Source organism: Protopterus annectens, chromosome 16.part0, assembly GCF_019279795.1.
Source record: "Protopterus annectens isolate FY-2018-M chromosome 16.part0, PAN1.0, whole genome shotgun sequence".
Taxonomy (NCBI): Eukaryota; Metazoa; Chordata; order Ceratodontiformes; family Protopteridae; genus Protopterus; species Protopterus annectens.
The window spans coordinates 659,939,356-659,966,455 of NC_056750.1; the positions used below are offsets into that span (position 1 = coordinate 659,939,356).

General features: G+C 43.2%; 1 protein-coding gene across 2 annotated transcripts in view; it reads left to right on the forward strand.

Moving 5' to 3' along the window:
• Positions 1 to 27,100, forward strand: part of STXBP1 (syntaxin binding protein 1) — an 890,876-nt gene that overhangs the window by 557,643 nt on the left and 306,133 nt on the right. For both annotated transcript variants that reach the window (XM_044058397.1, XM_044058398.1), the window contains exon 6: positions 2,048 to 2,151. In XM_044058397.1, coding sequence (XP_043914332.1) covers positions 2,048 to 2,151 — 104 coding nt within the window. The remainder of the gene's footprint in view (positions 1 to 2,047; positions 2,152 to 27,100) is intronic.

Below are 27,100 nucleotides of genomic sequence, written 5' to 3' on the forward strand. Positions count from 1 at the left end.
CACTAAGACAATACAGCAGATACATTCTTACTTGAGTCAGAGGCAAGTATCCAGTCTATAGCTGAGGCACTGTCAATAGTTGTATTTTGTAAGTGTAGTAATAAGCTGTGAGAAAGATAGTTTTATGACAGGCAATGGTAAGATGGCAGACAAATTAAGACAATTTATGATTACATCACCTAGTATGATTGTTTCACTTGTAATGGAATTAGTTGTCCAATAGAATATATCTTTTATTACAGATAAGTTATTTTCTGGGGTGATGTAGAGTACAGTAATGCATAGACTTTTATGTTTGTTCAATTTTAGGGAAATTATAAGCAATTCAGCATTGTGGAATTTAGAGAGGGAGTTAGAGAAGGGGTGAGATTATATGAGCTTAGATATAGAAGAGCTACTCTACCTCCTTTCTTTTTAACTGGTCCGCTATAATCATATTAACACCAGTAGATAATAGTTCTGCATCTTTTATATTAGGTTTAGTCCAATTTGCAGTGATGGCTAGGATGTCAGAGTTTTAAAAGTTGAGGTGATCCAGTCATGTAATTCAGTAATTTCTTTGCAAATACTACAGAGGTTTACTGAGACAATGTTAAGTCTTTTTATTGGACTGAGGAGAGGTTGAATAGCTGAAGTGATGAGTGCGATGGGATTGCTAGCTTTGATATGTAAGTTTGTTAAGATAGGGTTGAAAGACTCGGTGGAAGTAGCTTGTAGTTGTGGAGTTGAAGGAAGTGGGTGGATTTAATTTTGTAGGAGAGTGATAAAATACATAATTGTATATTGTCATAGTACACAGACAGAGATTATTACACTCGAAAACTATAAAAAAGCCAAGCTTGTTATGCACCACTCTGATATCAAAAGGATGGATAACAAAGTCTGTTATCACAGCTTTTAGTTATGTTCTAGTCTCTCTCTAGAGCATACCATCAGTGGCAAGAAGCTAATACAGGACTGAAAGTTGTAAATCACTTCTCACTGCCCCACAAAAAAGTGGCCTGAAGTTTCTAACAGCTTTTAAAGCTGTTGATTTGTCAGTTATACTCAGCTTCTGGCCAATCTGTATGTGACATCAAGTGTTTCATGGTTTTCAAAGTTGTAAATCACATCAGTAGTGCACTGCTTCAGCTAAAGCTCTCAAAGTGAATTTCCTGATATCCTCATTTTAAGCACATCACAAGTTTGTTATGATCAGAGACCTGATCACAATTCTCTATTTTTCAAGGGTCTTATTGAATGAGACCTATATGCATCGGCTAAAGGAGAAGCATTCTTTTTATCTCCACCTTCTCTGACAGCTATTCCTGAGGCAAACGCATAAGGAGTTAAGCTGAATTAAGTTGAATGTTTCAGAATATAGCTTGATTATCCATTTAAGCTACCCAGAACAATCTATTAAAGGCAAAATATGTCTTTAGCTCATGAAGTCTATTTTATGGCCTGAATGCATTATTAGAAGCCTGTGTGCTGCTATATATTCATGATACAGTGCACTGCAACATTTCTTTTACAGGGAATATTTACATACTTCTTGGGATGATCTGACAAAGTGAGGCTTGCAGGCAACTGTATATATTTTTGTGTTTTGCCAGGGTCTACTTGGTTGGGCCCTCTACACATTTGCTGCTGGATTTTACTACACTGGTGCCACCTTGTTTAGTATATGCCTCTGAATTAACTTCATACATAACTTCTCATAACATTGAATGTTTCAGAATATAAGAAGATTCATAGTACTGTTTACCAATATAAAGGTGAAAGACAGTGCAGTAGGTATTTGAACAAACTTCAAACCATAGAGGTCCACCAAAAACAGTATGCTTAAAATGGAATAGATGACTGTTATATAACTATATCTCTAATTGTCAAGATAAAATTATTTATAAACAGCTAAAGTGAAATACAGTTCTTTGTAAAATCATTTATTAATGGTTGTTAAACAAGTAATACCTACCTTAACGAATTCCACAGAGCTACTTTGTTGGACTGGATTTAGTAGGAGAACTCAAAGTAAGAATAATAATTTTACTATCGCTTCTTACAGCTTGCCCGGACCGCCTTTTCAATGAGCTGGTTAAGTCGCGCGCTTCAAAGATGGTAAAAACACTCACGGAAATTAACATCGCCTTCCTTCCTTATGAGTCACAGGTGAGACAGAGCTCGGTGCTTTACTTTTTTAACAGCTAATGTTTTCTTGGCAGAGGCTCATAAACCAACTGTTTGTGCTTCAGCAATATCTAACATTTCCTTTTTCTGTGCGATTTCCTGTGTTACCCATGAGTCTTCTTCCATTACTACTTTAACAGCAGCTAATTCATCTTTCCAAGTGTTTTTTTCCTATATTTTTATATCGTTCTTTTAACAGAAAGTTGTTTTGTGGTTATATTTATTGCAACTTTGCCAGTGACTTTTGCCAGCAGTGTGGGTAATGAAGTATAAAACACCTTCTTGCCAGCAGTGTGGGTAATGAAGTATAAAACACCTTCTTGCTGGTGGCTGACTTCCACCAATAACTGTATCTTTCAAGGCAGCTTAAATGCAGAAAAATACATTTAATTGAGCAAATAAAGCAGCGGTTTGCTTTACTTGCTCACTTAAATGTATTTTGACAACTTTAAGCTGATTGATCATGTTACTGCAGATTGTTCAGTAACTTGATTATTGTAAATTATGAGCATTGTCAGTCAGGAGTGCCTTGTTGCAGGAGACTTATTCACATGGTCAGTGTAGTTTGTCCATCAGAAGCACCTCAGTGCAGGAGGCATATCCATACAGTCGGGACCACCTCAGTGCAGGAGACTTATGGTCATTGCAGTTTGTCAGTCAGGAGCGCCTCGGTGCAGGAGGCATATTTGCATGTTCAGTGTAGTTTCTCAGTCAGGTGTGCCTTAGAGCAGGAGACATATTCATATGGTCAGTGTAGTTCATCAGTCAGGACCACCTCAGTACAGGAGGCTTATTCTTAATGTCAGTGTATTTTTCTAGTGTGGATTGCAGAAGGCATATTCATATGGTCAGTTTTTTTTGTCAGTCTGGAGTGCCTCAGTGCAGGAGATTTATTGCATACAAACTACTACTTACGACAACCAAAAGAAATGGAAAAATTATGACTACCCTGGGCAGTCATAAAGCATACTTTATTAAAACATATATAAATTTTAGCTCAACACTCATACTTCAAGGAAAAATAACTCAATAATGACACTACATGTTTACCCATCACAGATAAAGGCAAAACCAATTGGGAACAAGAAACAATTATTCAGTTAATTAAACAGTTCTAGATAACCTCAGTATTAAAACCTTCTTTAATAAGCTCATTTTGTGGCACCCTCCTCCCAACATGATGTTGCATTTGTTCCAAAGTAAAAGCTCTCTTCTGTACTATATTAAAATGTAAGACTAGCTAACTTTAGTCCTTACTACATTTAGCGTCTCTGATGTGCCTGTGTATCCTCACCTTGAATTTAGTAGCAGCTTTATCCATATAAAATTAGTGACTGGAATGCATCAGGAATAATAATAGACTGTTACAAGTAAAACAACTAGGGAATCTAATTTTACCCCATTTATTTTACCAAATACCCTCACTACATATTTATTTAAAAACATTATAGTCACACAGGGGTATGCACCCATGTAGTTTATATTTATTTTATTAAATGGAATAATATATAAGTTCATAGGTTTATAGAAGGCTAATAGGCTAACAGCCCTAAAGCCCTTATAAGTCTATCCATATTTATCCCAATTTGCCCCATTTGTTGATGGTTAAATGAGTGAAGTTCACAGAGGTAAGGGTCTATGAAAGTTAATACCCACTTCCTCTATCCAGGATGGACATGGGTGCAACCCCAGGAGTGAGTTTGCAGTCACCCATCCATTGATCTAGGTTGCATTTGAAGCGGGTCAGGGAGGGGCTCTGTTTCACTTCAATCGGAAGCTTGTTGCAGAGAACAGGCAGTCTCTGGGAGCTGTATCTTTTTTTTTCCAATTACTTTTTTATTGTTTTTGTTTTCAAATACAAAAATAAAACAGACATATAGCATGTAAAAAGAAACAGAGTAAAGTAAACACTTATTTACAAAAAATCACTTAGACACTTGCTAAAAACTAATAACTGATGTATTTTCATCATACCTAAGGGTTTCAGGGGAACAAGGACATGATACAAAGTTGAGTCCTTGGTTATGTCACCAAAACATTGCCTCACCCCTGATTCATATTAGATTAAAGTTTTCCTTTCTCATTTAAAACAATGAAAACAAGAAAAAAAATAAAGAGCTTGTTTATATAACCTCATTTGTATGGTGCTTAGTTTGTGCAGGTAGGATAACTTTACTGAAAAAGAATTATGAAAAACTCTAAACTGTATGCACATTTGCACTATTTGCAATGTTGGATGCCATCCGTTTGTTGTTATCCTAGAAGCATGTTCTATGTTTGAGTGTTACACATTTTGTGTTCAGAAACGTAAAGGTTTTTGATGCCACCTGATTTTCATTTAGTTTTATGTATTCTGTTTGCTTGTCAAAATTGTGCCAGAAGAGAATTCTAGTATGTTTGAAAGTATGTGCATGTTTTTTGCTTTTTTTAGCTAGTTTATGGGAGGTGATATACTTAACTGCCATGTCTTTAAAGTTGTTTCATGAGATATTTTTATTTACCCAATTTCTAGATATATAAAATTTAAATAGGGCACAAATTGTAACTAAGATATGTTTGCGCATTCCTTTAATTGAACTGGGAATTATGTGCAGAATCATTGTTTCCCAGGAAAAAGTGTTTTTTTTTGTATCCAATTTTTTCAAGTTGTACTCTTAGAGAACACCAGAGCTTGAAGATATTCTTACAGCTCCAGAAGATGATGATATAATAAACTCTTTCTGGGACATATATAACAATATTTATAACCCCAAAAAGCAACACTATATGTCTAATTTACAAGAGAATCTTTTAAACAACTTAAAATTCCCAAACCTTGAAGAAGAACAATATAACTTACTGAATAGTCCCTTATCAACCAGTGAAATCAAAACAGTGATTAAAAAACTAAAGATCAATAAATCCCCAGGTCCTGACGGATTTACGGCAATGTTCTACAAAACATTTAGTCACATACTTGCTCCAGTCTTGTTAAGACTTTACAACTGTATCATAAAGTATGGGTTCACGGATAAATACTTAAACAATTCAAAGACAATTTTAATACCAAAATCAAACTCAGACAAATTAAACCCTGTTAATTACAGGCCTGTTGCCCTTATAAATCTTGACATAAACATTTTGACTTCATTGTTAGCGAACAGATTACAAAAAACCTTAGATAAAATTATTTCCCCAGAACAACTGGGCTTTATGAAAAAAAGACAATTAAGTGATAATACCTGCACGTTAGACACCTTAATCTCTCTCTTAGCTAAGGATAAATATCCAAGATATGCACTCACAATAGACGCCTCAAAAGCGTTTGACAACGTAGACTTAGATTTCCTTTTCTTAACAATGTTACACTTTAATTTTCCCCCCATCTTTTATAACAGCCATCAAGATTTTATACACTAATGCTACCACGACGCTATGCATTAACAAGGTTTATTCCCAACCCATCAAAATCACAAATGGTACCCGCCAAGGTTGCCCATTGTCTCCATTCCTTTTTAACATATATTTAGAACTGCTATTACTCCACATTACCCAAAGCACTTATCACCACTTCCCAAAGGCTTTCATTGACGACCTGAATTATACTTCAAACTCCCAAACAAAGATTTATGAAAAATACTTTCCTCAGTTAAACAAATCTCCAGAATAGCAAATTACAACATGAACCCCCCAAAAAATCCTCTATATTTCCTCTTAACCCTCTAAATCTTAATGCATCTTATTTCTCCTTTGGTTGATATACCTCTACCATACACGCTAAAGTACCTAGGTATACATTTTTTTCACACCTACAAAGAAATGCATAAATCAAATCTCTTAAAAACATGAGATAAAATTAAGCAGGACATCTCAAGATTGGAAAACATAAATCTATCTCTTCTGTCCAAATCTGCCATTATTAAAATGAACATTCTTCCTAAAATATTATTTCAGCTAAATTCTATCAGTCTCAAAATACCAAAAAATATTTTCACATCAATGGAAAAGACCCTCTCCAAATTACTGAGGCACCCTAAAACAACAAGAATAGGCTACCAAAAACTTACAATACCAAAATAAAAGGAGGGTTGGGGCTCTCAGATTTTAATCTGAACTATCTTATCATAAAAGCAAACCGATTAATTCAAATATCAGAATATGATAGTACTAAAGAGGTCTGGTACCCAGTATGGGTTGAAATATGGGCAAACCTACTTTAGTCCCTAAATATAAACCCCAAAGCTACTCCTTTTCTTCATCCCAAACAAAAAATTTTTTAGCAAATTGCACCCAATAATTAAAAATGAAATTATAGCTTTCCAATCTCTATTTACATCTATCAATCTGCATAACTCACTAATATTGTTACAATCTATGCATATGAACCCAAATATCAAGTTAAACAACAAAATGATAGATCTCAAACCATTTCCAGTAATTAAATACTTAACAGTGTGGCATATCTTACAACACAAGGAAGAAACACTTGAAAACTTAAGAATAAAATTAAAGACGCCAGGCAGATATAATTATATTCTTTGACAAATGATATTAAAGCTAAAATACTCAAACCACAAAATAGAGATACAAAATATAGAAACTACCCATAACATAATCAAAGCACTAGCTGCTAAAGAAAAAATCATTTCAAAATCCTACAAATTAATAAATGAGTTAAAACACCAATCTGTACTACCTCACGCAAGATACTGGGAAAATATAAATAAAACCATCACAACAGCAAAAAAAAAACATGAAGCTATAACAATACCTTAAAAACTTACACCTTTCAAAAACTTAATCTGCACACAAATGATGATTAACAACAATGCATATTTTACCCCAGGTGACCTCAAAAAATTTGGTTACAAAAAAAAGCTCAATGTGCCCCTTCTGCTCCAGTGAGGATCTGGGAGCTGTATCTTTCTCTCCAGCATGACCAGTTAATGTCAGAGGCTAGGTTAAGATCCCCGGAGTGATTGACCCTTTGCATTTCCATCAAGGCTGAATCACAGACTGTCCTGTAAGCCAGTCACAGATCACCCCTTAGCAACTAGTAGGGGACAGAATACAGTGACAGGGCTTTCAGTCTTTCTGTGTAATACTTGTTTTTTGTACCATGTGATTTCTTGTTGGAAAATCACTGTAGGCTCGCCAATTGTTGCAGGTGTCTGGTGAGGTATATGCAAAAGGGAGAATTGTACTCAGTTACTGGTCTGATGAAGGTTGAGTATAAAGGAATTATAACATCCTTAGATCTAGATGTGATGCCCTTACCTATAAGATGTGCCACATAGAAGGATTTCCTTACCGCTGTGGATACCTGATGGTCAAAGTTCAGATTGCTGTCAATCTGAGTACCCAGATTAAGTACCACTGGGTCTAAACTTAGAGGGTTGCTGTCTATAATGTAGTTAACAAGGATGTCAGCTTTCCCAAAAGAAATAATATGCAGTTTTTGCATTTAGCTTTAATCCATGGCTTTTATTATTTGTCTGCGTTAATCCTGTCTGCAGTATGTTAACATTGTTGGGGGACTCAATGACTGCTCCCAGTTTGCAATTGTCTATGAAATTGGTCTGCCACAGGCTGCCTAAGTTTGCCTGGACTTCTTAGAAGTAAATTCTGAACAGTAAGGGGCTCAGCACAGAACCCTGTGGTATGCAACCGGTGACTGGTCTTTTGCTAGAGGTGAAGTATGTGCCCTGTCTGTGAGACAGCTGGCTACCCATCTGGTAATGTAGGGGTTAATTCCCAATTGGGAGAGTTTCTCAATAGTACCTGAGTGAGGGATTGTGTCAGATGTCTTGACTAGATTACGACAGGTGGTATTAACTGTCTTTCCATCTTCCAGGGCATTGGTGACTTTCTTGAAGAGGTCAACCATGTGTAACAGGCATGATCTACCTTTAATGAATCAGAACTGGGTTGGGTCCAGAGTTTGTTGAGTACCTATGTCCTTGTTAATAAGGTACATAATGATTCTTTCCATGGAATTTTAGATGAGGTTAGTCAAGCTTATGGGCCTGTAATTCTTAGGTTCAGTTGATGGCCCCCTTTGTGGAGAGGGATTACTGTTGCTGTCCTCCATTCCACCAGAACATACCCAGTTGGCAGGCTGTGGTTAAAAAGGGATCCAAGTGGGTCTGCTAGGTCATGTATTAAGTTCTTTAAAAAGCAACATGGGATGTTGTCCGGTCCCACTGATGCTGTGTGTTTGGCCTTGGAGAGTGTCAAGATGACCTACTCTCTTGAGAAAATAGGCAGAGGAATGGTGGAAGATATACTTTGGAGGATGACATGGAGGGGACAAGGGGGGAGTGAAGTTTTCTCCAAATCTTTCAGCTAACAGGTTGGCTATTGCATCCAGTTAAGTGTGGGTGGTACCATCCATAACCAGTTCAGCACATAGTTGGGTATTCCCTTTAACACATTCTGGATGTAGTTAAAGAATGGTTTCTCATTTTCCTTAGCTAGGGAGGCTATTTTTACTTTGTAATTAGCTTTGGACGACTTCACCAGATCTCCAATTTATTAGTTTAAGCTAGAGAGGGATTTCTTCCTGTGTTCAGCCAGTTCCCTCTTCTTCTTGGACATTAGTTTATTTCTGTTGCTGTATAGCTTGTTTATACTAAGGGTCCAGCAGGGTAGCTTGTTGTTTTGGCAAGACCTGGTTTTAATCCAGTCAGGTACAGACAATTCTATAGAACTTATTAAGTAGTTTTACTGGGCCATTGATGTACACCTCTGTATAGGAGTCTGTGTTATCTGCATATGAGGAGGCTTTGAAATTTGTTATACCATCACTTAAGAAGTAATTTGTCTTTGAAAAATTCTTAAGTGTTTTTCATCTTGATGGGATATCTGATCTTATAACTAAACAAGACTGATTTATGGTCCAGAAGGACATCATGGGGGGTGGGGGGTGCAATGCTCCAGAACATTTGAGCCTCTTCTGGGTGTGCTGACTGTTTCAGAGCATTTGCATTGACAAATTCCAAGAACCTCTAAGTCAGCATGTTTGTGTTGTGCATGTTTCCCAGAGTCAATTTAACCAATGAAAAAAATTTGTGAAATGTGCAGCCTAGATAATTTAAGTGTCTATCTCTCACATAGAACAAAAAACATGAGGCCAAACAGATTTCTTAAAACAGAAAACAAAATGGAACAGGTAAAACAGAAAAGCAACTCTATCAACAAGTCACAAAAAAGGTTTACTTTCCTCACCCAGCAGGGATTCATCAGCAGCGCTTTAGTTTATGCAGGCTTGAAATCTTTTTAGAAAACACAAAGGCCCAGAAATTCACTGTGTATTTAAGTATCACTCAAGAGACAATTTAACAAATGAAAAAACATGTGAAATGTGCGGCCTATATAATTTAAGTGTCTACCTCTTACATAGAACAAAACCACCAGTTCAAGCAGTTTTCTTAAAACAGAAAACAAAATGGAGTAGGTAAAACAGAAACCAACTCTATAAGCAAGTCACAGACAAAAAATGTATAAGTTTACTTTATATTATGATCAATAACTTTTATACCCAACATAGCAGCCACATGGCATAATTCTTAAAAACATTTATAAACCAGAATCAAATAATTTCTTAAAAACCCATGTGCAATTGAATATAAAGATAAATACTGAAGTATTTCATTATAAGACAAATGTTTGCAGTGGACTACCCATCTTATAAATGTTTTCTGAATATATTCTAGCATCTTTAACTGACAGATGCTCATTAGACAAAATGACTACTTCAATAATAGGAAATGCTCTGGTTATATATATCTTATTCAGACCCAAAATGTATTTCTCTAGCCTCATCACATAGCTTCATATTTCTGTTATTCATTCTGTTATTATTTATTACCAGTCCCTTCTAGTGTTATGCTGTAACAAAGAATCTTTATCTTGGCTAGTAGAGTAACTCCTATTAAGAAGCATTATGACAAGTTACAGTTTAGAGTTCAGTGATTCTGTGTTTTTGTGTCTTGACCTTGTGAAGCACAGGATTGTGACCGAAACTTAATGACTGACATGCTTTTCCATTCACAGTTTTGGTCTAGTGGCAATGAAGTTTATTTCATGGAAAATGCACTTTTGGTTGGCCTTCACTTCTGCTCACACTCTGAGTTTGAGTGCCTGTTGTGCAGGAACCTGTTTGGTCATCCACACGTATTGCAGATCCCTTAGACTAACCCACATTTCCTCCTAAAACTGTGTTTTAAGTTGCTCTTGAACCATTGTGTATATCCCCCTGTTCTACATGCTGGAGTATAAAACCAGAGTGGAGAACTTTTCACAATCAGGATGTACACCATCAAGTCAGGTTTACCTAAAGCAGGTGTATGAATTTTTGAAGAATGAACAGTTGTCCATCTCCTTTGCTTTGGGGGAGGGGATAGAGCTTACAGTTACCAAACAATCCCTTTCCAACCAAAATGGCGGCAGCAGCAGCATCTTTTGTCATCAGGTAGCTCAGCACCCACTGGAAAATGCTGCAGTTTCATGGTTATTGGATCATCTGGGTTGTAGTCTCAATTGTGGTTTCTCCTGTTGTCAATGATGTACCATTTGGGGTTGGAATAATGATTTAGGCACTTTCCTCAAAAGCACAAAATACAGAGTTTGATTTTTACCTTTGGTTACTTTCAAGGGAGTTGTGGTTGGTCAGGGGAAGTTGGCATAATGGTTCAAGTCATTATCTCACAGATATGCAGTATAAGGTTTAATTATGAATTATGGTTATTGGCAAGGCTTGTAATTATCCACAGACTGATAGCCTAGTGTTTACATATGAACCTATAAAATTGGCTTTAGAGTACTTGACAAGTTCTTGTGGTCTATGACACTGAATCATAGGGAAAAAAACAGCATAATGGTTGAAGTTTTCCAAACAGGCAGAGATAATCAAAGAGTCGCAGACTGAGAACTTTCTCTTTTATCACAGTATCCTCTACCATTTCAGAAGCAGTAATTTGACTTCAAGTCACTCATTTTAAAGTAAGTGTTTATGTCTGCAGTACAATAACTCAAACTTTCATTTGTCTTTTCTCTGTGCTCTCTGAATTTTCCCTACAAGCTTCAGGAATAATTTTAAAGCATTTGGAAAAATACATGATGTGAGAGTGTTCAATCTCGCCTTTGTTCTTACACATGGGTTCGGAGCCGAACCTCGGCTCCGTGCCGGCCGCATGCAAGCTCTGCATCGAGAAGAAGCTCGAGATCACCTATTACCCACAATCCCCCTCTGCCTTTACCTCAGATCTAGTTTGCCGCTGCAGCGTTCGCATCACTGGGTCGAGCTCGAGCACCTCAGATAAGATTTAGAATTTTATTCTTGCTTTTCTCTGGTTCTTTAGTGTTTAAAACTGTTTAATATTGTTTTTGTGTGAGTGTGGTTAACTATAGGGAAATCTCGGTTCCATTAAGTTATAAAACTTAGTTAGGTTTCTCTTCGGGGCCTACCTCACTCTTTACATTGCTACTGGATTGACTAATTACTGGATTGACAAACTTTACCGGACTTGACTGTCTTTTTTTCTGGATTTGACAACAGTATTACTTACCTTGACATGTCTGAAAAGACCAAATCAGGTTTTAAGCGTTGCCAGTGTGGGCAAAAAATGTCAGTGACTGACAACCATGTTTCCTGTGTCTACTGTCTTGGCCCTCTCCACTTGCAAGAGGACTGTTCTATTTGTCATTCTTTCAGTGGGAGGGTCATAACAGATAGACGCAGGAAATTAATGGACAGGGGTTTGTTAAAACCTTCCTTTCAGGAGGCTTTGGATGCTTCTGACCAGGCATCCAAGTCCTCGAAGGAATCGAAGACGTCGGAGCCCAAGTCATCGGCTCCGAGCTCTTCAAGTAAAGTTGTATCACCGGTTCCACAGACTTCGGGGCTGAGTGTTCAACTGTTGGCAGTTTCCGAGCCTCGAGTCTTGGAACCGGTGACTGAGCTCCCTCCACCGACACTCTTGAGGTCGGCTCCGTCTTCGATTCCTTCGACTCGTTCTTCCAGACCCCTCTCCGACACCGATGTAGACCATGTGGTGCAGAAGTTGATGGAGAATACGGTCTTATCCAAGCTCATCTCGGTCTCCTCTCAGTTGGTGTCGAGACTTGAAGGCCTTCCACTTTCTCCATCTGTTCCTCCTCCGAGACCTGTCCAGTCGTCGGAGCCGGAAGAAGCTGAGCTGCTGATTGTGGAGCCCTCGGTGCCAGAACCGTCCTTTTCTCGGTCGGCCCCGTTCACCTCGACTCCGTCCGATCCGGTACCGGAGTCTCAGAGCCGAAGATCCATCCTTGGTTCCGGGACCGAGTCGGACCGATTTTCGGTTCCGACACTCCCTCTCGGGGCCTCGGCACGGATCGACTCGGTTCCGTCCTCGGGGTCGGTGCCTTCGGTGCCTGTTTCGGGGATTCTTCCCATTTCTTCGGAACCGGGAGATACCTTGACTGGGACCCGGGGCCTTCGACCATGAGGAAGGTGTTGTCTACCCAGACAACCACTTCAGCAGGATCAGCTTCTCCTCCCCATAAAGGACCGTTATCCTCCTCTGCACCCACGGCTACATCCAAGCGCCGAAAGCACCGGTGTCTCAGCCACCCCTGGAGGGTGCCCCCTCTTCCTCGGAGGCTTCTTCGGATGCTCCCCACGAAGAAGTCCCTAGGAAAAGATTGTGTAAGAGGAGCCACTTAGATTCTCCACAAGAATCTTTGACATCCGATACTGACTTGGATGAGTCAGAAGGGTCCCCTAAGTCACCTACAGAAGATGTCTCCTTTTCTGACATCTTGGAGATCTTAAAACAGAGAGGTGACTGGCAGTCACTCCCCCCTTCTGAGGATGAGTCAGTCTTGCTGAAGGCATTTGGTGCTCGCCCTTCCTCCTCCTGGGTCACTCCGCCCTTCGATGAGTTAATGGAGCTGATTGCTCGAAGGGCGTGGGAGACTCCTGACACGGTGGATCCAGTCCCTAGGAAGCCTAATAAGTACATCACGGCACCCCAGGACAAGGCTTATCTCACTAAAGGAGTTCCAGTAGACGCCATGGTGGTGGCAGCGGCCACGAAAAAGGAGATGTCGGAATCTTCCTCATCTGTCCATCCGCCTAACAGAGACTCTAGGACTATGGACAGATACGGGAAGCGCATTTTTAGTTCAGCGGCTTTCTCTATGCGTTCCCTGAACTATTTGACCCATTTTACACGCTTACAGAGGGATCTAATCAAAGAGTTGGGAGATACCCTCCAGGGTACTACAGATGCTGCTGTCTCGGAGAAGGTTTCAGCTCATCTAAATACCCTCACATCCATTGTTAACTCATCCATGAGGCTGATATCATACGCAGCCGAGGGATCGAGTAGGGCAGCGGCTTCAGCGATTGCTCTTCGTAGGCAATCCTGGATGCGCTTATGTTCGTTTGTGGAAGCCTTCAAGTCTTCCTTTACTAACGCCCCTTTTGATGGTGCCACACTTTTTGGCCCTAAAGTAAAGGAGACCCTTACCCGGTGTGAACAGGAGGGAAAGACTCTGTCTGCTGTCGGAGTCCATTTTTCCACCCCTTCCAGACCGTACCCCAAAGGGCAACGTGGTGGGAAAATGTGGTTTCGAAAACCCCAAGGATCTTTCCCAAGCACACAGGGTGATGCCCCCTCTAGAGGCAGAGGAGGGGGCAGAGGTGGAAGACGCTGCCCTGGCGGCAGAGGGGGTCCGCAAAACCAAGGTGACAGGGATCCCCCTCCTGGTAAACCTTTTCAGCACTCCTGAGAGGAGGCCCGACTGTCCTGCTCTGGAGGCAGTCGGGGGTCGCTTAGCTTTATACCCTCAGGCCTGGCAAAACATTACTTCAGACAACTGGGTAAAAAGCGTTGTTACCAGAGGTTACAAAATACCATTCCTATCCACCCCCATTCCAAAGAGAAAACTCCCAGATGTACCACCCCATCTGCGAAACCCAGCAGCTACAGAAATTTCAAAGCTGCTAGAAAAAAGAGTCATCCAACCAGTCCCAGTGGACCAAATAGGATTCGGAACTTACTCAAGGTTCTTTTTAGTTCCAAAGAAGACAGGGGACTGGAGGCCGATTCTGGACCTAAGCAACCTCAACAACTTTGTCAAGAAGGAAAAGTTCCGAATGGTCACGCTTCAATCGATCCTTCCATTTTTACAGAAGGACGACTGGATGTGCTCAATAGATCTGAAGGACACATACTACCACATCAAGATGGCCAGGGCGTCCAGGGATCATTTGCGCTTCCGGCTGGGAGCCAGTCACTATCAGTTTCGGGCCCTGCCCTTTGGTCTGACCTCAGCCCCAGGGTTTTCACCAAATGCATGGCAGTGGTAGCGTCTCATCTGAGACGCCTTGGATTCCAGGTGTTTCCGTATCTGGACGACTGGCTCCTGTCTGCCACCACCAGGCGTCAACTGATACAGGCCAGGGATTACACCCTACAACTTTGTATTCACCTCGAATTTCCAGAATTTCAAAAAATCTTTACTACAGCCATCACAGCATATCTTATTCATAGGAGCGGAATTAGATACGCATCAATTGGTTCTAAGGCTTCCTACAGAAAGGATAGTAGCGCTTCAAAACAACATTTCTCTCCTGCTGTCGTCCAGAAAGTCCCCGGCAAAGCTGGTTCTGAAAGTATTGGGTCTCATGGCAGCTTCTCTCATTGCGATACCACTGGGAAGACTGCACATGAGAGTTCTACAATGGCTCCTGTTTGCACAATGGTCATTCCAACAACTTCCTCTGACTCACGAAATTTTGATAACAAAAACATGCAAGTCACACCTAACTTGGTGGCTACAGACTTGCAACCTGTCCAGCGGCAGACCATTTGTGCTACCCGCACCGTCAGCACGATAACCACGGACGCTTCCCTGATAGGGTGGGGGGGCATCTTTCAGGGACAGACAGTCCAAGGCGAATGGACCAATCTGGAGTACAATCTGCACATAAATGTTCTGGAGTTGAGGGCAGTGTTTTTAGCGTTGCAACACTTTGCTCCCCTTCTTCCTCTAGGGACTATTGCAGTTCAGACGGACAACATGTCCGTAGTCTGGTACATAAACAAGCAAGGGGGAACCAGGTCTTATCAACTATGCAGAGAGGCCATGAGAATTTGGCAATGGGCGGAGTCCACGGGTCGCTTTCTGATCGCAACGCATATCCCGGGGTCATCCAACGTCATAGCCGACAGGCTAAGCAGAGCAATATTGCTGCCTCACGAGTGGTCTCTGAAACAGTCAATTGCGAGCATGATATTTCGCAAGTGGGGCCAGCCTTCCTGCGATCTGTTTGCGTCTCCAATGAACGCCAAATGCAGGAGTTACTTTGCCCTATTGCCCCCTCCAGGGGAAGTCCCCAGAGACGCGCTGGTGCACGATTGGCCCCCGGGTCTCCTTTATGCTTTTCCTCCATTTCCCCTGATTGCAAAGTTTCTGCAGAAAGCCAACAACCTTCAGAGGACTATTATCCTCATTGCCCCATTCTGGCCTCGTCAGATTTGGTTCCCCTTTCTATTGCATCACCGCATTCGGGGACCTTGGATGCTGGACCCAGAGCCGGATCTACTGACCCACTCGTCAGGAGTCCCTCACCCATCTCTCGAATCACTCCATCTAGCAGCTTGGCTGCTCCGCTTCCCTTTCTAGCCAGGTCTGATTCCCTAACACCAGCGGTTCAAAATATCTTAGTGGCTTCTCATAAAGCTTCCACTACAAAGACCTACACCAGTAAATGGAAACGTTTCGTCTTCTGGGCTGATTCACATCATTTGGATCCTGTTTTAGCTCCGTTGAACAAGATATTGGAGTTCTTGACAGAATTATTTCATGAAGGAGCCTCTCCTGCTACTTTAAGAGTGCAGTTAGCTGCCATTTCTAACTATCATGTGGAAGAATGTGGTGCGCCTATTATGGCTCACAGACTTTGTAAAGCCTTTTTAAAAGGGTCCTTTCATATCAGACCACCAGTCAGAAGTCCTGCATCACCGTGGAATTTGAATCTTTTGCTTTCTAAATTAATGTTGCCCCCCTTTGAACCAGCCTCAAATTGCCCATTGAAATTTTTGTCATGGAAAACTCTTTTCCTAGTGGCCATTACATCCGCTAGGAGAGTATCTGAGCTTCAAGCCCTCTCTATTAAACACCCTTATTTAATTTTCCACTCTGACAGAGTATCCCTTCGGACTAATCCATCCTTTCTCCCCAAAGTTTGCTCTACTAGTAATATTAATCAGTCCATTGAATTACCCACCTTCTTCAAAAACCACTCTAATAAATTGGAGTATATGTTGCACAAATTGGATGTTCATAGACAACTCAGATTTTATTTGGATAGAACAAAAGATCACAGGAAATCTGATCAGCTGTTTGTAGCTTTTGCGGACAGCAGGAAAGGTTCAGCAGTCACGAAACGAACTCTTTCCAAATGGCTAACTGATTGTATCACATACGTTTATGAGGCTTCTAATCAAACGTTATCAGTCAAACCCAAAGGACATTCTACCAGATCAGTGTCTACATCCTTAGCTCATGCAGCTCGCTTACCATTAGATACGATCTGTGCGGCTGCTACTTGGGCTAAACCACATACATTTATCTCTCATTACAAAGTGGACAGGGTTTCTAGGGATAGGGCAACCTTTGGTTCCACTGTGCTCAAGAACGTTCTCCCTTGAGTTCCTCAGGATCATGGAGCTAGGGACGCTACCCATGTGTAAGAATAAAGGCGAGATTGAACACTCTCACATAAAGAAGTTATGTCCTTACCATAACGTTCCATGTGGAGTGTTCATCTCGCCTTGGTTATTACACTCCCACCCTTCCCACCCTTAGGAAGAACGTTCGATATGGTGCCTGGTCTGGAGTATTCTCCTTCTGCTGTTGCATTAGTTGTATTGTATGATACACTTGTGTAGGTATGTATATATATATATATATATGTATATAGATATGTTTATCATTAGATAAATTTTGGTATGTGTGTGCTCTCTATGTCTGGTTTGCTTGCAAACTAGATCTGAGGTAAAGGCAGAGGGGGATTGTGGGTAATAGGTGATCTCGAGCTTCTTCTCGATGCAGAGCTTGCATGCGGCCGGCACGGAGCCGAGGTTCGGCTCCGAACCCATGTGTAATAACCAAGGCGAGATGAACACTCCACATGGAACGTTATGGTAAGGACATAACTTCTTTTTTTCGCATGTAAATAGTAAAACCAATCCATATCATTCATTTGTTTGGTCCCCTTTGGGACATTATTTCCTGGCCCATCCTCCAGTGCCTATGTGCATGCCAGGTCTACCAGCTTGTCTCCTATCCCCCAGAATTGCTTCTGATGTCACTGGTGCTGGTCATGGATCCTATGGGCACCCTGGGGGCTCAACTCTCTCCACTTCCATCCTGGGGGATTTCTTTAAAACCCCTACACACTCTGTGCTCCACCTCTCATGCTTGTTGATTCATCAGAGGTAGCTCCTCTCACTGGACCACGCCTCCCCTAAAGGAGCATCATCAATGAATGCTCTCCTCCCAGGGACAGGTAAGTCCATTTCTTCCTGCTACTGTGTCAGTTGCCCAAGCCACTAACTGAATGCAGGTCATCTGGGCCGTAGTTAGGACTGTATCCCACTACATCACTGGAGTGGCTAATTCATATCATTCATTTTGCTCAATTGCTTAATTGCATTACCCATGATTAGAGGAACTTCCATCCCCACCCACTTTCTGTGGTCAATTTGATGTCGGTTATATACTATTTCAAATGCCTGAACAACACAAATAACATTGTCCTGTTTTTATACTGAGGAAACAATTTATTACTCACCTTAGTATCTAAGGTGTTGCTCACCCCCAATACTCATCTAACTTTGACAAAGGGCCAGCATCTTCCTCCCATGACAGTGATACTTCTATCTTTATTCTCACTTCTTCTTCCTCTTCTGCATCATGATGAAGCCATGTAGATGCTTCCTTTTCTCCTCTGTATCTTGACCTTGTTCCCTTTGTTCTATACTGAACAACTACAGATCATAGTTATATTCAATGGATCACCAGGATATCACCTATCTCAGACTGAGCCCAGAGCCTTTCATTCTAATCTTAACACGAGTAACTTAAACTTAGTTTAACCCTCGCGCGCACACACACACACACACTAGCTGGTTTCAGTTAATTAGGAATAACACCAATGTGTCACACTGCAGGTGTGTGCTCTATGCACAAAATGTACGATGCAAGGGTGAGATCTTTTAAAGGAGTGAGTGCCTTTGTATCTAGGCATAGTGGGCATGCAGAAGTTTGCATCCTTGTTGGGCCTAGAGACCAGCATTGCATCATGCCTGCCTGCCAATAGAGCTGGGGAGGATTAGGAGTAAGAGAAAGCCTTTCTCTTCACTTCACATGCCTGGCAATTGTGAACATTGAGAAGTTTTAGAAATAAAGAGATCTGTAGGACAAAGGATATTTACGGTCACAGGGAGATTGGTAGGAAAAAACTTAAAAAATCAGGACAGAACAACTACAGAAATTGTCACTTTTAGCAGTCTAATGGTGAATAACAGTTCCTGAGTAACTTTGTGTCCTATGTAACAATCAGCCAGCCGTGGAGATGACAGTGAGGCAGTCGAATTGGACACCACTGCAGTGACATTCACTGTTGTTACTTACATCTTTGTAAGTTACTGTTTAGACTGCATGGTGTGCAGGAGCTCAGTGTGTACTTTTCTCAAACAGTGGCTACATTTGAAAAGCCTTTTCTGACAGGATCCAGAGCAAAATCCAACATCCTACCATGGCAACTTTTACTAGCATCAGCTCCGAGCTCCAAACTCCTCCCCTTACCCATAATACACCTCCACTGCCTTCCATCCCCAGATCTCATTTGCCATGAATTGCTTCAGCATCGTGTCTTCTGAGCTCCAACTAGTCAGTGGGTTTAAAACCTTCATGAATAAATATTTTTTTTCCAAATTTCTCTCAGTTAATGTTAGTAAAGGTCCCCTGTCTCCTCCCCTCGCTTGGCGTGTCGAGTGTTAATGTTTTTGGGTAGTTAGAATAGTTTGTTCTGAGGTGTAGGTAGTAGCTTCCCCTCCCCCCTCAGTGTTTTCTGTAGATGAATGTGGTAAGTGGGTGTGTGTGTGTGTGTTATTTAGAAAGAACCTGCTTTTTTATTAAGGTTAACTTTCTAAAATAGAGTGTGGCTGAAAAGCTTGTTTTCAAGCGCTGCACAGAGTGTGGCCATAAGTTATCACCAGTGGATGGCCACACTCTGTGTATTTTTTGCTTGGGCGTGGCCCACCTGAGTGTGGACTGTAGCATTTGTGCGGGCTTCAAACCCCACTCCCTTAAGGATAGGAAGGCCAAGTTGGCCCTGAAAGACCTTCTTTCTCCTTCTGACTCTGTTTCCTCATCTCCGGCTTCAGTCACAGTGGCTGCTGTGGCCGCCTCTCCCTCCTCTCTTCCTCTGGCTTCTCCTCCCTCCCAGGCTGGGACTCAACGTCCTGTACCAAAGCCTGTGGTAGCGGAGCAGAAAAGAGGTAGAGAGAGGGAGAGAGAGTCGAAGACGAGGGAAAAGAGAAAGAGGTCCCTGGACCTCGCTTCTCCGAGTAAGACACCACGGATCCGTGACTACCCTCGGCTCCGATCTCCGATGTTCTCCCTGGAGCTGGAGGAGACACAGCCAGCCTCTTGGGCCTCGGTGCCCCGACCTGCCAGGTCGGAGTCCGTGGCCTCGTGACGGTCCACCCGCTCCTTGTCAGATATGGATCTGGATGAGATGATGAGGTGATTTATCCTTACACAGATCCAGATGGGGGTTTTGCCAGACTCCTGCCTCTGGAGGTGGGAGCATGCTTCCTTTCTTTCAACCCATATCTCCTTCTGTGATCCAACCTTCGGGTTCAGAGTACTCGGAGCCAAGGTTGGCTTTGGTCAGGGGGTCGGCACTGACTGTACCTGCTTCCTCGATGCCGACAGCTGCCTGGAGCGTTTCGGATCTGACCAGCTTGGATCCGAGCCACTCTTGGAGCCGGAGCTTGGGTGTCAGATCTGAGGGAGTGGAACCTTTTCATCGGCTCCAACTTTGTCTGGCCAGGTTCCCTCCCACGGAGCTCCATCCACCTCGGACCCAGCTCCGATTCTCTCATCGGACCTGGGAAGACTGGCCTCCTTATTGTTTTTTCAGGAGGTTCGCTCTCCTTCACCATTCAACATGGTAGAAAGGGTTCTCTCCGTTGGAACGAGACCCCTCAGACTCCTCCCAGACCCCCTCACTCTGTTTACAGTCCCCATCATTTTACCAGAGGGACAGCCCATGCTCGAAGAGCCCCAGACGGTTCCCCCAGAGGAACAAATGGCTTGCGAGTGCCCCCCAGAGAGTCCCACTGGAGATGTGCCTCGCAAGCATACATGCAAGAGGAGGCACTTGGACTTCCCCAAGTCCCTCACCAAGGACACAGACTTAGATGATGGAGAGGGTTCCCCCAGGTCACCTCCCAAGAATGTCTCCTTTGGAGACATCATGGAGATCCTGCACCAGTGGGGAGGTTGGCCTGCCCCCAAACCTTCTTCTGATGAGTCTGTGTTCCTGGAGGCTTTCGGCACAGGCCTGTCTACTTCTTGGGCGTCCCCTCTCACGGATCCTTTGGTGGATCTGGTCACCTCGCGGGCATGGAAGGAACCGGACACCATGGAACCTATCCCAAAGCGACCTGACAAAATCCTAGCCACCCCCCCATAGATAGGCCATCTTGGAAAAAGGGCTCCCCCGTAGACGTCATTGTGATAGCAGCAGCCACTAAGAAGTAACTTGCACAGGAGAGTTCCTCGGTCCACTCTCCTGACCGAGAGTCATGGATGATGGACCACCTAGGGAAGCAGGTGTACACTTCAGCTACCTTTTCGATTAGGTGTGCTGAACTACTTGGCCCATGTCACCAGACTCCAATGTGACCTGGTAAAGAAGCTGGAGGAGTCTCCCCCCAAGTCCATGTTGCAGGAGGACAAGACTTCGTTCTCTGCAAGGACGGCCACTTTAAAAGCAGTATCTAACACATCCATGTGACTCCTCTCCATGCTATGGAAGGAGATATAGTGCGGCTGGGTCCGGCATGCCCATGAGGCGTAACGCCTGACTCAGGTTATGTCAATTTTCCAAACCCTTCAAGGCATCGTTTGCCATTGCCCCTTATGACGGCTCTACACTCTTCGGAAAGACCATCAAGGAGACATTAATCCAAAGTGAGAAGGACGAGAAGACACTATCTGCCACCGGGATCTGCATCTCTAACCCTCAAAGGGACTTTTCCCGGAACCAGAGAGGGCAAATGAAGATACGGTTTCAGAAGTCACAGTATTCCCGGGACACTCAGGGCTCTTCTTCCTCCAGAGGCAGAGGGGGAAAGAATGGACACCGGCCCAGAGGCAGAGTGGGTCCGTGGAACTTCGGGTCTCGAGAACCTTTCTAAGACAGACTCAGGCAGCAACCCTGAGGGGTTGCTCGAATGCTCTACTCTGGAGGCATTCGGGGGATGAATGTCCTTGCACCCAGTGGCATGGGAGTCCATAACTATGGAGCACTGGGTGCTTCAAATCATATCCAGAGGATACTCTTTCCCCTTTGTAGGTTCTCCAATATCTCACAGACACCTCCCGGATGTACCACCCACGCAAAGGGAGGCAGCAGCACGGGAAATGTCCAAGCTGCTAGAAAAATGAGTCATCAAAACTGTCCCCCCAGCTCAGTCCAGATCGGGCTTCTACTCCAGGTTCTTTTTGGTGTCAAAGAAAATTGGGGACTTAAGGCCCATTCTAGACATATCTATCCTGAACCTGTCAGTTGCCAAACAGAAGATCTGAAGTAGTTAACTTCATTTGATCAGCAACCTGTGGGTTTTGGATCTGAGCCGGCAGTATACCAAGTAAAAAGATCCGAGCTCCAAGCTCCTCCCCCCTACCCATACTACACTGCAACCTCCTTCCAGTCTTCAGATCTTGTTTGCCGCGGCTTCACCAGCACAGGATTTCTGAGCTCCAGGCAAGTGTCAGGGTTTTTTCGATACCTTTGGTCTGTGTGTGCCCTTTTGATAATTTTTAGAAATAATTATTAGTTTATCCTTCTCCGTTTACAATAATTGTTTTTTCTGTACCTTGAAAGTTGTTAACTTTCTGTTAGTGTAGGCCCCCCCTTCCCACCCGTAGAGTGTGTGTGTGTTCTCTAAGATGTCAGAAAGTGACTTTCTCTAAGTGCACAGAGTGTGGCCACAAGCTGTCTCCAGCCGATGGTCAAACTCTGTGGATAGTTTGCTTGGGGGTGGCCCATTTGTCTTCTGGCTGCAAGATCTGTGCGGCCTTCAACCCCCGAGCTCTGTGGGATCGCAGGAACAAGTTAATTTTGGCGGATCTTCTACACGCAGAATCAACTTCTCCCTCTTCTGCTGCTTCCTCACCTGCCACGGCTGTGGCTGTTCAGCCTTCAGGCCCTTCTCACCTGTCCAGGACTCACTCTCCCACCTTACCACAAGGAGAGAGAGAGGCCAAGAAAGATGAAGTCAAAGAAAAACACAGGGAGACAGAGAGACATTTAGAAAAGGATAAAGATAGAGAGAGGGGCCGCAAGCGACAGGTCGAGTTGGATCCAACGGCCCCTCCCACTAAGGTGATCTTGTCTCCAGTATAAGTTGCCAGGCCATCCTTTCCTCGGCTCCATTCACCATGTTTTTCTCCGGAGCCGGAGGAGGAGGCTAGACCACCCTCGGGGTCATCTTCGCATCAGCTCTCCTGGCCGGCGTCAGTGGCATCCTCCAGATCGACTCGGAGCCTCTCTGAAGCAAACATGGTTCGGATGATGTGAAGGTTTCTACAAACTCAACTGCAGATGGGGGTACTGCTGGCTCCCCCCCTCCCGGTGCGGGGAGTTCAGCTCCGTTTTTCGCCCCGATAGCTCCTTCTCCGATCCACCATCAGATATCGGAGTCTATGGATCTGAGGAGCCCTGGAGTCAGGGGGATGGCGCCGATGGTGCCTTTGGCCTCGACCCTGGCCATGCCCTTGAGTCTGTCGGATCTGCTTTTGGATCCGAGCTCTCGGATCCAAGAGTTGGGCATCGGATCCGAGGGGATGAGTGTGTCATCGGCCCCATTGTGGTCGGGGCATACTGTCCCTTCGGGTCCGGCCATTCCATCTTTGGCTCTGATCCCTTCGTCGGATCTGACGGTCTCGGCTACCCTCACTACCAGTTTCAGGGAGGCCGGTTCTCCCTCGGCATTCGACATTGTAGAGAGGGTTCTCTCTGAGGGATCGAGACCCCTCATTCTGTCCTCAAGGTCCATCCCTGCTCCCTCGCAGCTGGGTTTGTCTTCCATCATCCAGTCCCCCCAGGGACAGCCTGTGTCTACTGCGCCCCAGACAGTTTCCTTGGAGGAACACAAAACCATTTGTGAGCCCTCCCCAGAGAGTCCACCCGAGGAGATACCTCACAAATGCCAGTGTAAAAGGAGGCACTTGGACTCCCCCAAGTCCCACACTGAGGATACTGACTTGGAGGAAGGGGAAGGTTCCAACAAAACACTCCCCTGAAGACATCTCCTTTGGAGACATTATGGAAATCCTTCACCAGAGGGGAGGGGGGTGGTCCACCCAAAAACCTTCCTCCGACGAGTCAGTATTCCTGGAGGCATTTGACACAGGCCCATCTACCTCTTGGGTGTCCATCCCGAACGACCCTCTGGTGGACCTTATCACCACCATAGCTTTGAAGGAACCGGACACTGTGGAGCCTATACCTAAAAGGCCTGACAAAATATTGAGTCCACCGGCAGATAGAGCTTCTTGGAACAAAGGTTCCCCGGTTGATGCCATGGTGGTGGTGGCGGCCACAAAAAAGGAACTCACCCAAGAAAGTTCCTCGGTCCATCCCCAGATGAGGAGTCCAGGGCTATGGACTGTCTTGGAAAACAGACTTTTGCTTCAGCCACCTTTACTATAAGGGCGCTGAATTACTTGGCCCACGTAATTCCACTGAAGCGGGACCTCTTGAAAGAGTACACTGAGTCTCCCCTGGAGTCCATGTTGGCTGAGGATAAACGGACCTTCTCGGCTCATATGGCCACTCTCAAGTCTGTGTCCAATACGTCCATGCGTTTACTCTCTCATGCCACCGAGGGAGCAGCTAGGGCTAGCGGGTCCGGCATCGCCTTAAGGCATCAAGCCTGGCTCTGTCTTTGCGATTTTTTGGAACCCTTCAAGGCATCCTTCACTAATGCACCCTTTGACGGTTCGACCCTGTTCAGACTGTCCACGATACGCTTGTTCAGAGTGAGAAAGATGGGAAGACACTGTCAGCCGTCGAGATCCGCTTCTGTAACCCTCAAAGGTCCTTTTCCAGGAACCAGCGAGGGCAAAAGAAGCTGTGGTTCTAGAAAACTTAGCAGTCCCGGAACGCTCAGGACTCCTTCTCCCCCAGAGGCAGAGGGGGAAAAGGTGGATGCCAGAGCAGAGGGGGACCGAAGAACTTTGGGACACATGAACATTTTTCAGAGAGACTCGCGCAGCAACCCTGAGGGGTGCCCGACTGTCGGGAGGTGTTTTTCGATGCACCTAGCCCAATAGGAGTCCATCACGACAAATCACTGGGTGCTTCGAATAATATCCAAAGGCTATTCTATTCCCTTCATAAACAAGCCCCCTTACGCAAGGCGCCTCCTGGATGTCCCACCTGCTCACAGGGAGGCCGTGGCCTTGGAAATACAAAAGCTACTAGAAAAAAGAGCCATCCAGCAGGTGCCTCCAGACCAGTCCAAATCAGGCATCTATTCCAGGTTCTTTTTGGTGCCAGAAAAGACAGGGGACCTAAGAATGACTCTCGACCTATTAACAATGAACCTGTTCTTTGCCAAGGAAACGTTCCGGATGGTCACGCTTCAATCCATCCTGCCCTTCCTGCAGGAGGAAGACTGGTTGTGCCCGATAGACCACAAGGATGTGTACTACCATATTCTGATGGATAAGCGATCCAGGAGGTTCCTCCACTTTTGGCTAGGGGCCAGTCATTATCAATTCAGGGTCCTACTCTTCGGTCTCACCACAGCCCCCAGGGTGTTCACCAAGGTCAAGGTAATTTAAGTCTTCTAAAATATTCCTTACAGAGATCCTATATGGAGATTCTTTTTTTTTAAATCACAAGGAATTAAAACAATCTTGACATTTTTGATTGTGGCATCAAGCTGTTGATGTTATATGGGTAAAGGTGTCTTCTTTATAAGCATTTTCTGAAAGGGTATAAATCCTCACTTGCAGCTCCCAGATGGGAGGGAGGTTTTCCCCTGACACTCCTGCTTAATTAACATATTAACATCTCGGCTTCAAAATAATGGGCTGAAGTGAAATATGCTGCAGAGATGAAATGTTTACTCATATTTACTGTTTTCTCACAGTACAGAAAATATAAGTAGGACAGAAAGTACTTTCAAAGAACAGATTACATCAAATGGAGAAACTACCAAGTTTAAAACTGTCCGGACTTGAAGTTTAAAACTGAACCTATTGAAGGATTAATCCTGATAACTAAAGTGATCTTAGCTAGTAGGCTGTGGTCCTTAAGGTAATTCTGCTTGCAAGAGCAGGGAAAGAGTCTAAATTATGAAGTTTAAATATCAGAGTATCTCAAGCCACAAAACTGTGTTTTCTGGAATATTTTACGATTTGATCTTATTTGTTTACTGGAGCATTTCTCTAGCACAGGAGAAGAGTAAGTTGTAGTGAAGAAGAACAAGGTGGAGAAAGAGCAATCGTAAGCTTTCGGGGCTGTTATTGTTACTGCAGGCAAACACAGTCTGCAGGTGGCATGTCTTTATCTTTTGGAAGTTGGTTTAGGGCTGTTATTGTTACTGTAGGCAAACAGTCTGCAGGTGACATGTCTTCATCTTTGGGATGTTGGTAGGAGAACATTGTGCCATGGTCCCAGGTAAGAAATTAATCATTTCTGTTTATTCTATATACTAACCTTATTGTGCTTTGGATAGCAACTTGGGAAAAAGAAGTCTGTTTCTCTCGCTGTCTTTCCTAAAAAAAAAATCACATTCATTTTTACCAGCATAAACTTCTAACTCAATAAAGTTCTACCCATTGCTTTTGAGAGTTATAAGTGAAATGCAAATTCAATCTACTCAGGTTAAGATAGTCTCAAAACTCCCGTACCTTATTTCCATACCCAGCAAACCAAGAAGTACATTGTAAATAAAATGTTTAAAACAATGCATTTATAGTAAAATTATTACCACTACTGACAATGTGTTCACATTCCCAACAAGATACAATTATATATGTATGCTATTCTAGTACTTTTCTAAGTTTATAAGAGCAAAATTTAAAATTTGTCTCTATTTTAGGGCCTTTGTCCCCTGATACTTTTCGCTTTGTTCAGATTTCTTGTACTAAGAGGTTGAGAGGTATGTACATCTGAATGGGGGACTTGTTAAAACTATGTGGATTTAAAGGGGCCTGTACAGAACTGGCAACCTTGGAGATTTCACTGTACAAAAATATATTAATTCCCTGCTAATAATCTTATTTAGCAAATATTCATATAAAGTTGAATCAACACATGCTTCTCGTAGATGAGGTTGCTGCCTTTTTTTTTCAGATCCAGCAGAAAACAATTTGCTGTAATGTGACATGAGAGTTCACAACTTTTATTCATTATCATTTTCCAAGTTAAGATAACCAGGTCTTCTCTACTTTTGTTTATTGGTAGCACTGTAGAAAGAATATGCTAAAAAACTGGGTCACAAATTCTGTAAAATCTCTAGAGGTATCAGTACATAACTGCTGCTAGTTTTGCCAAGAAATTAATCATATTCCTTCAGAGCATGCTGCTTTTTTATTTATTGGCATATGATTACAGTGAAAGTCTGACTGGATAGGCATCTGTTTT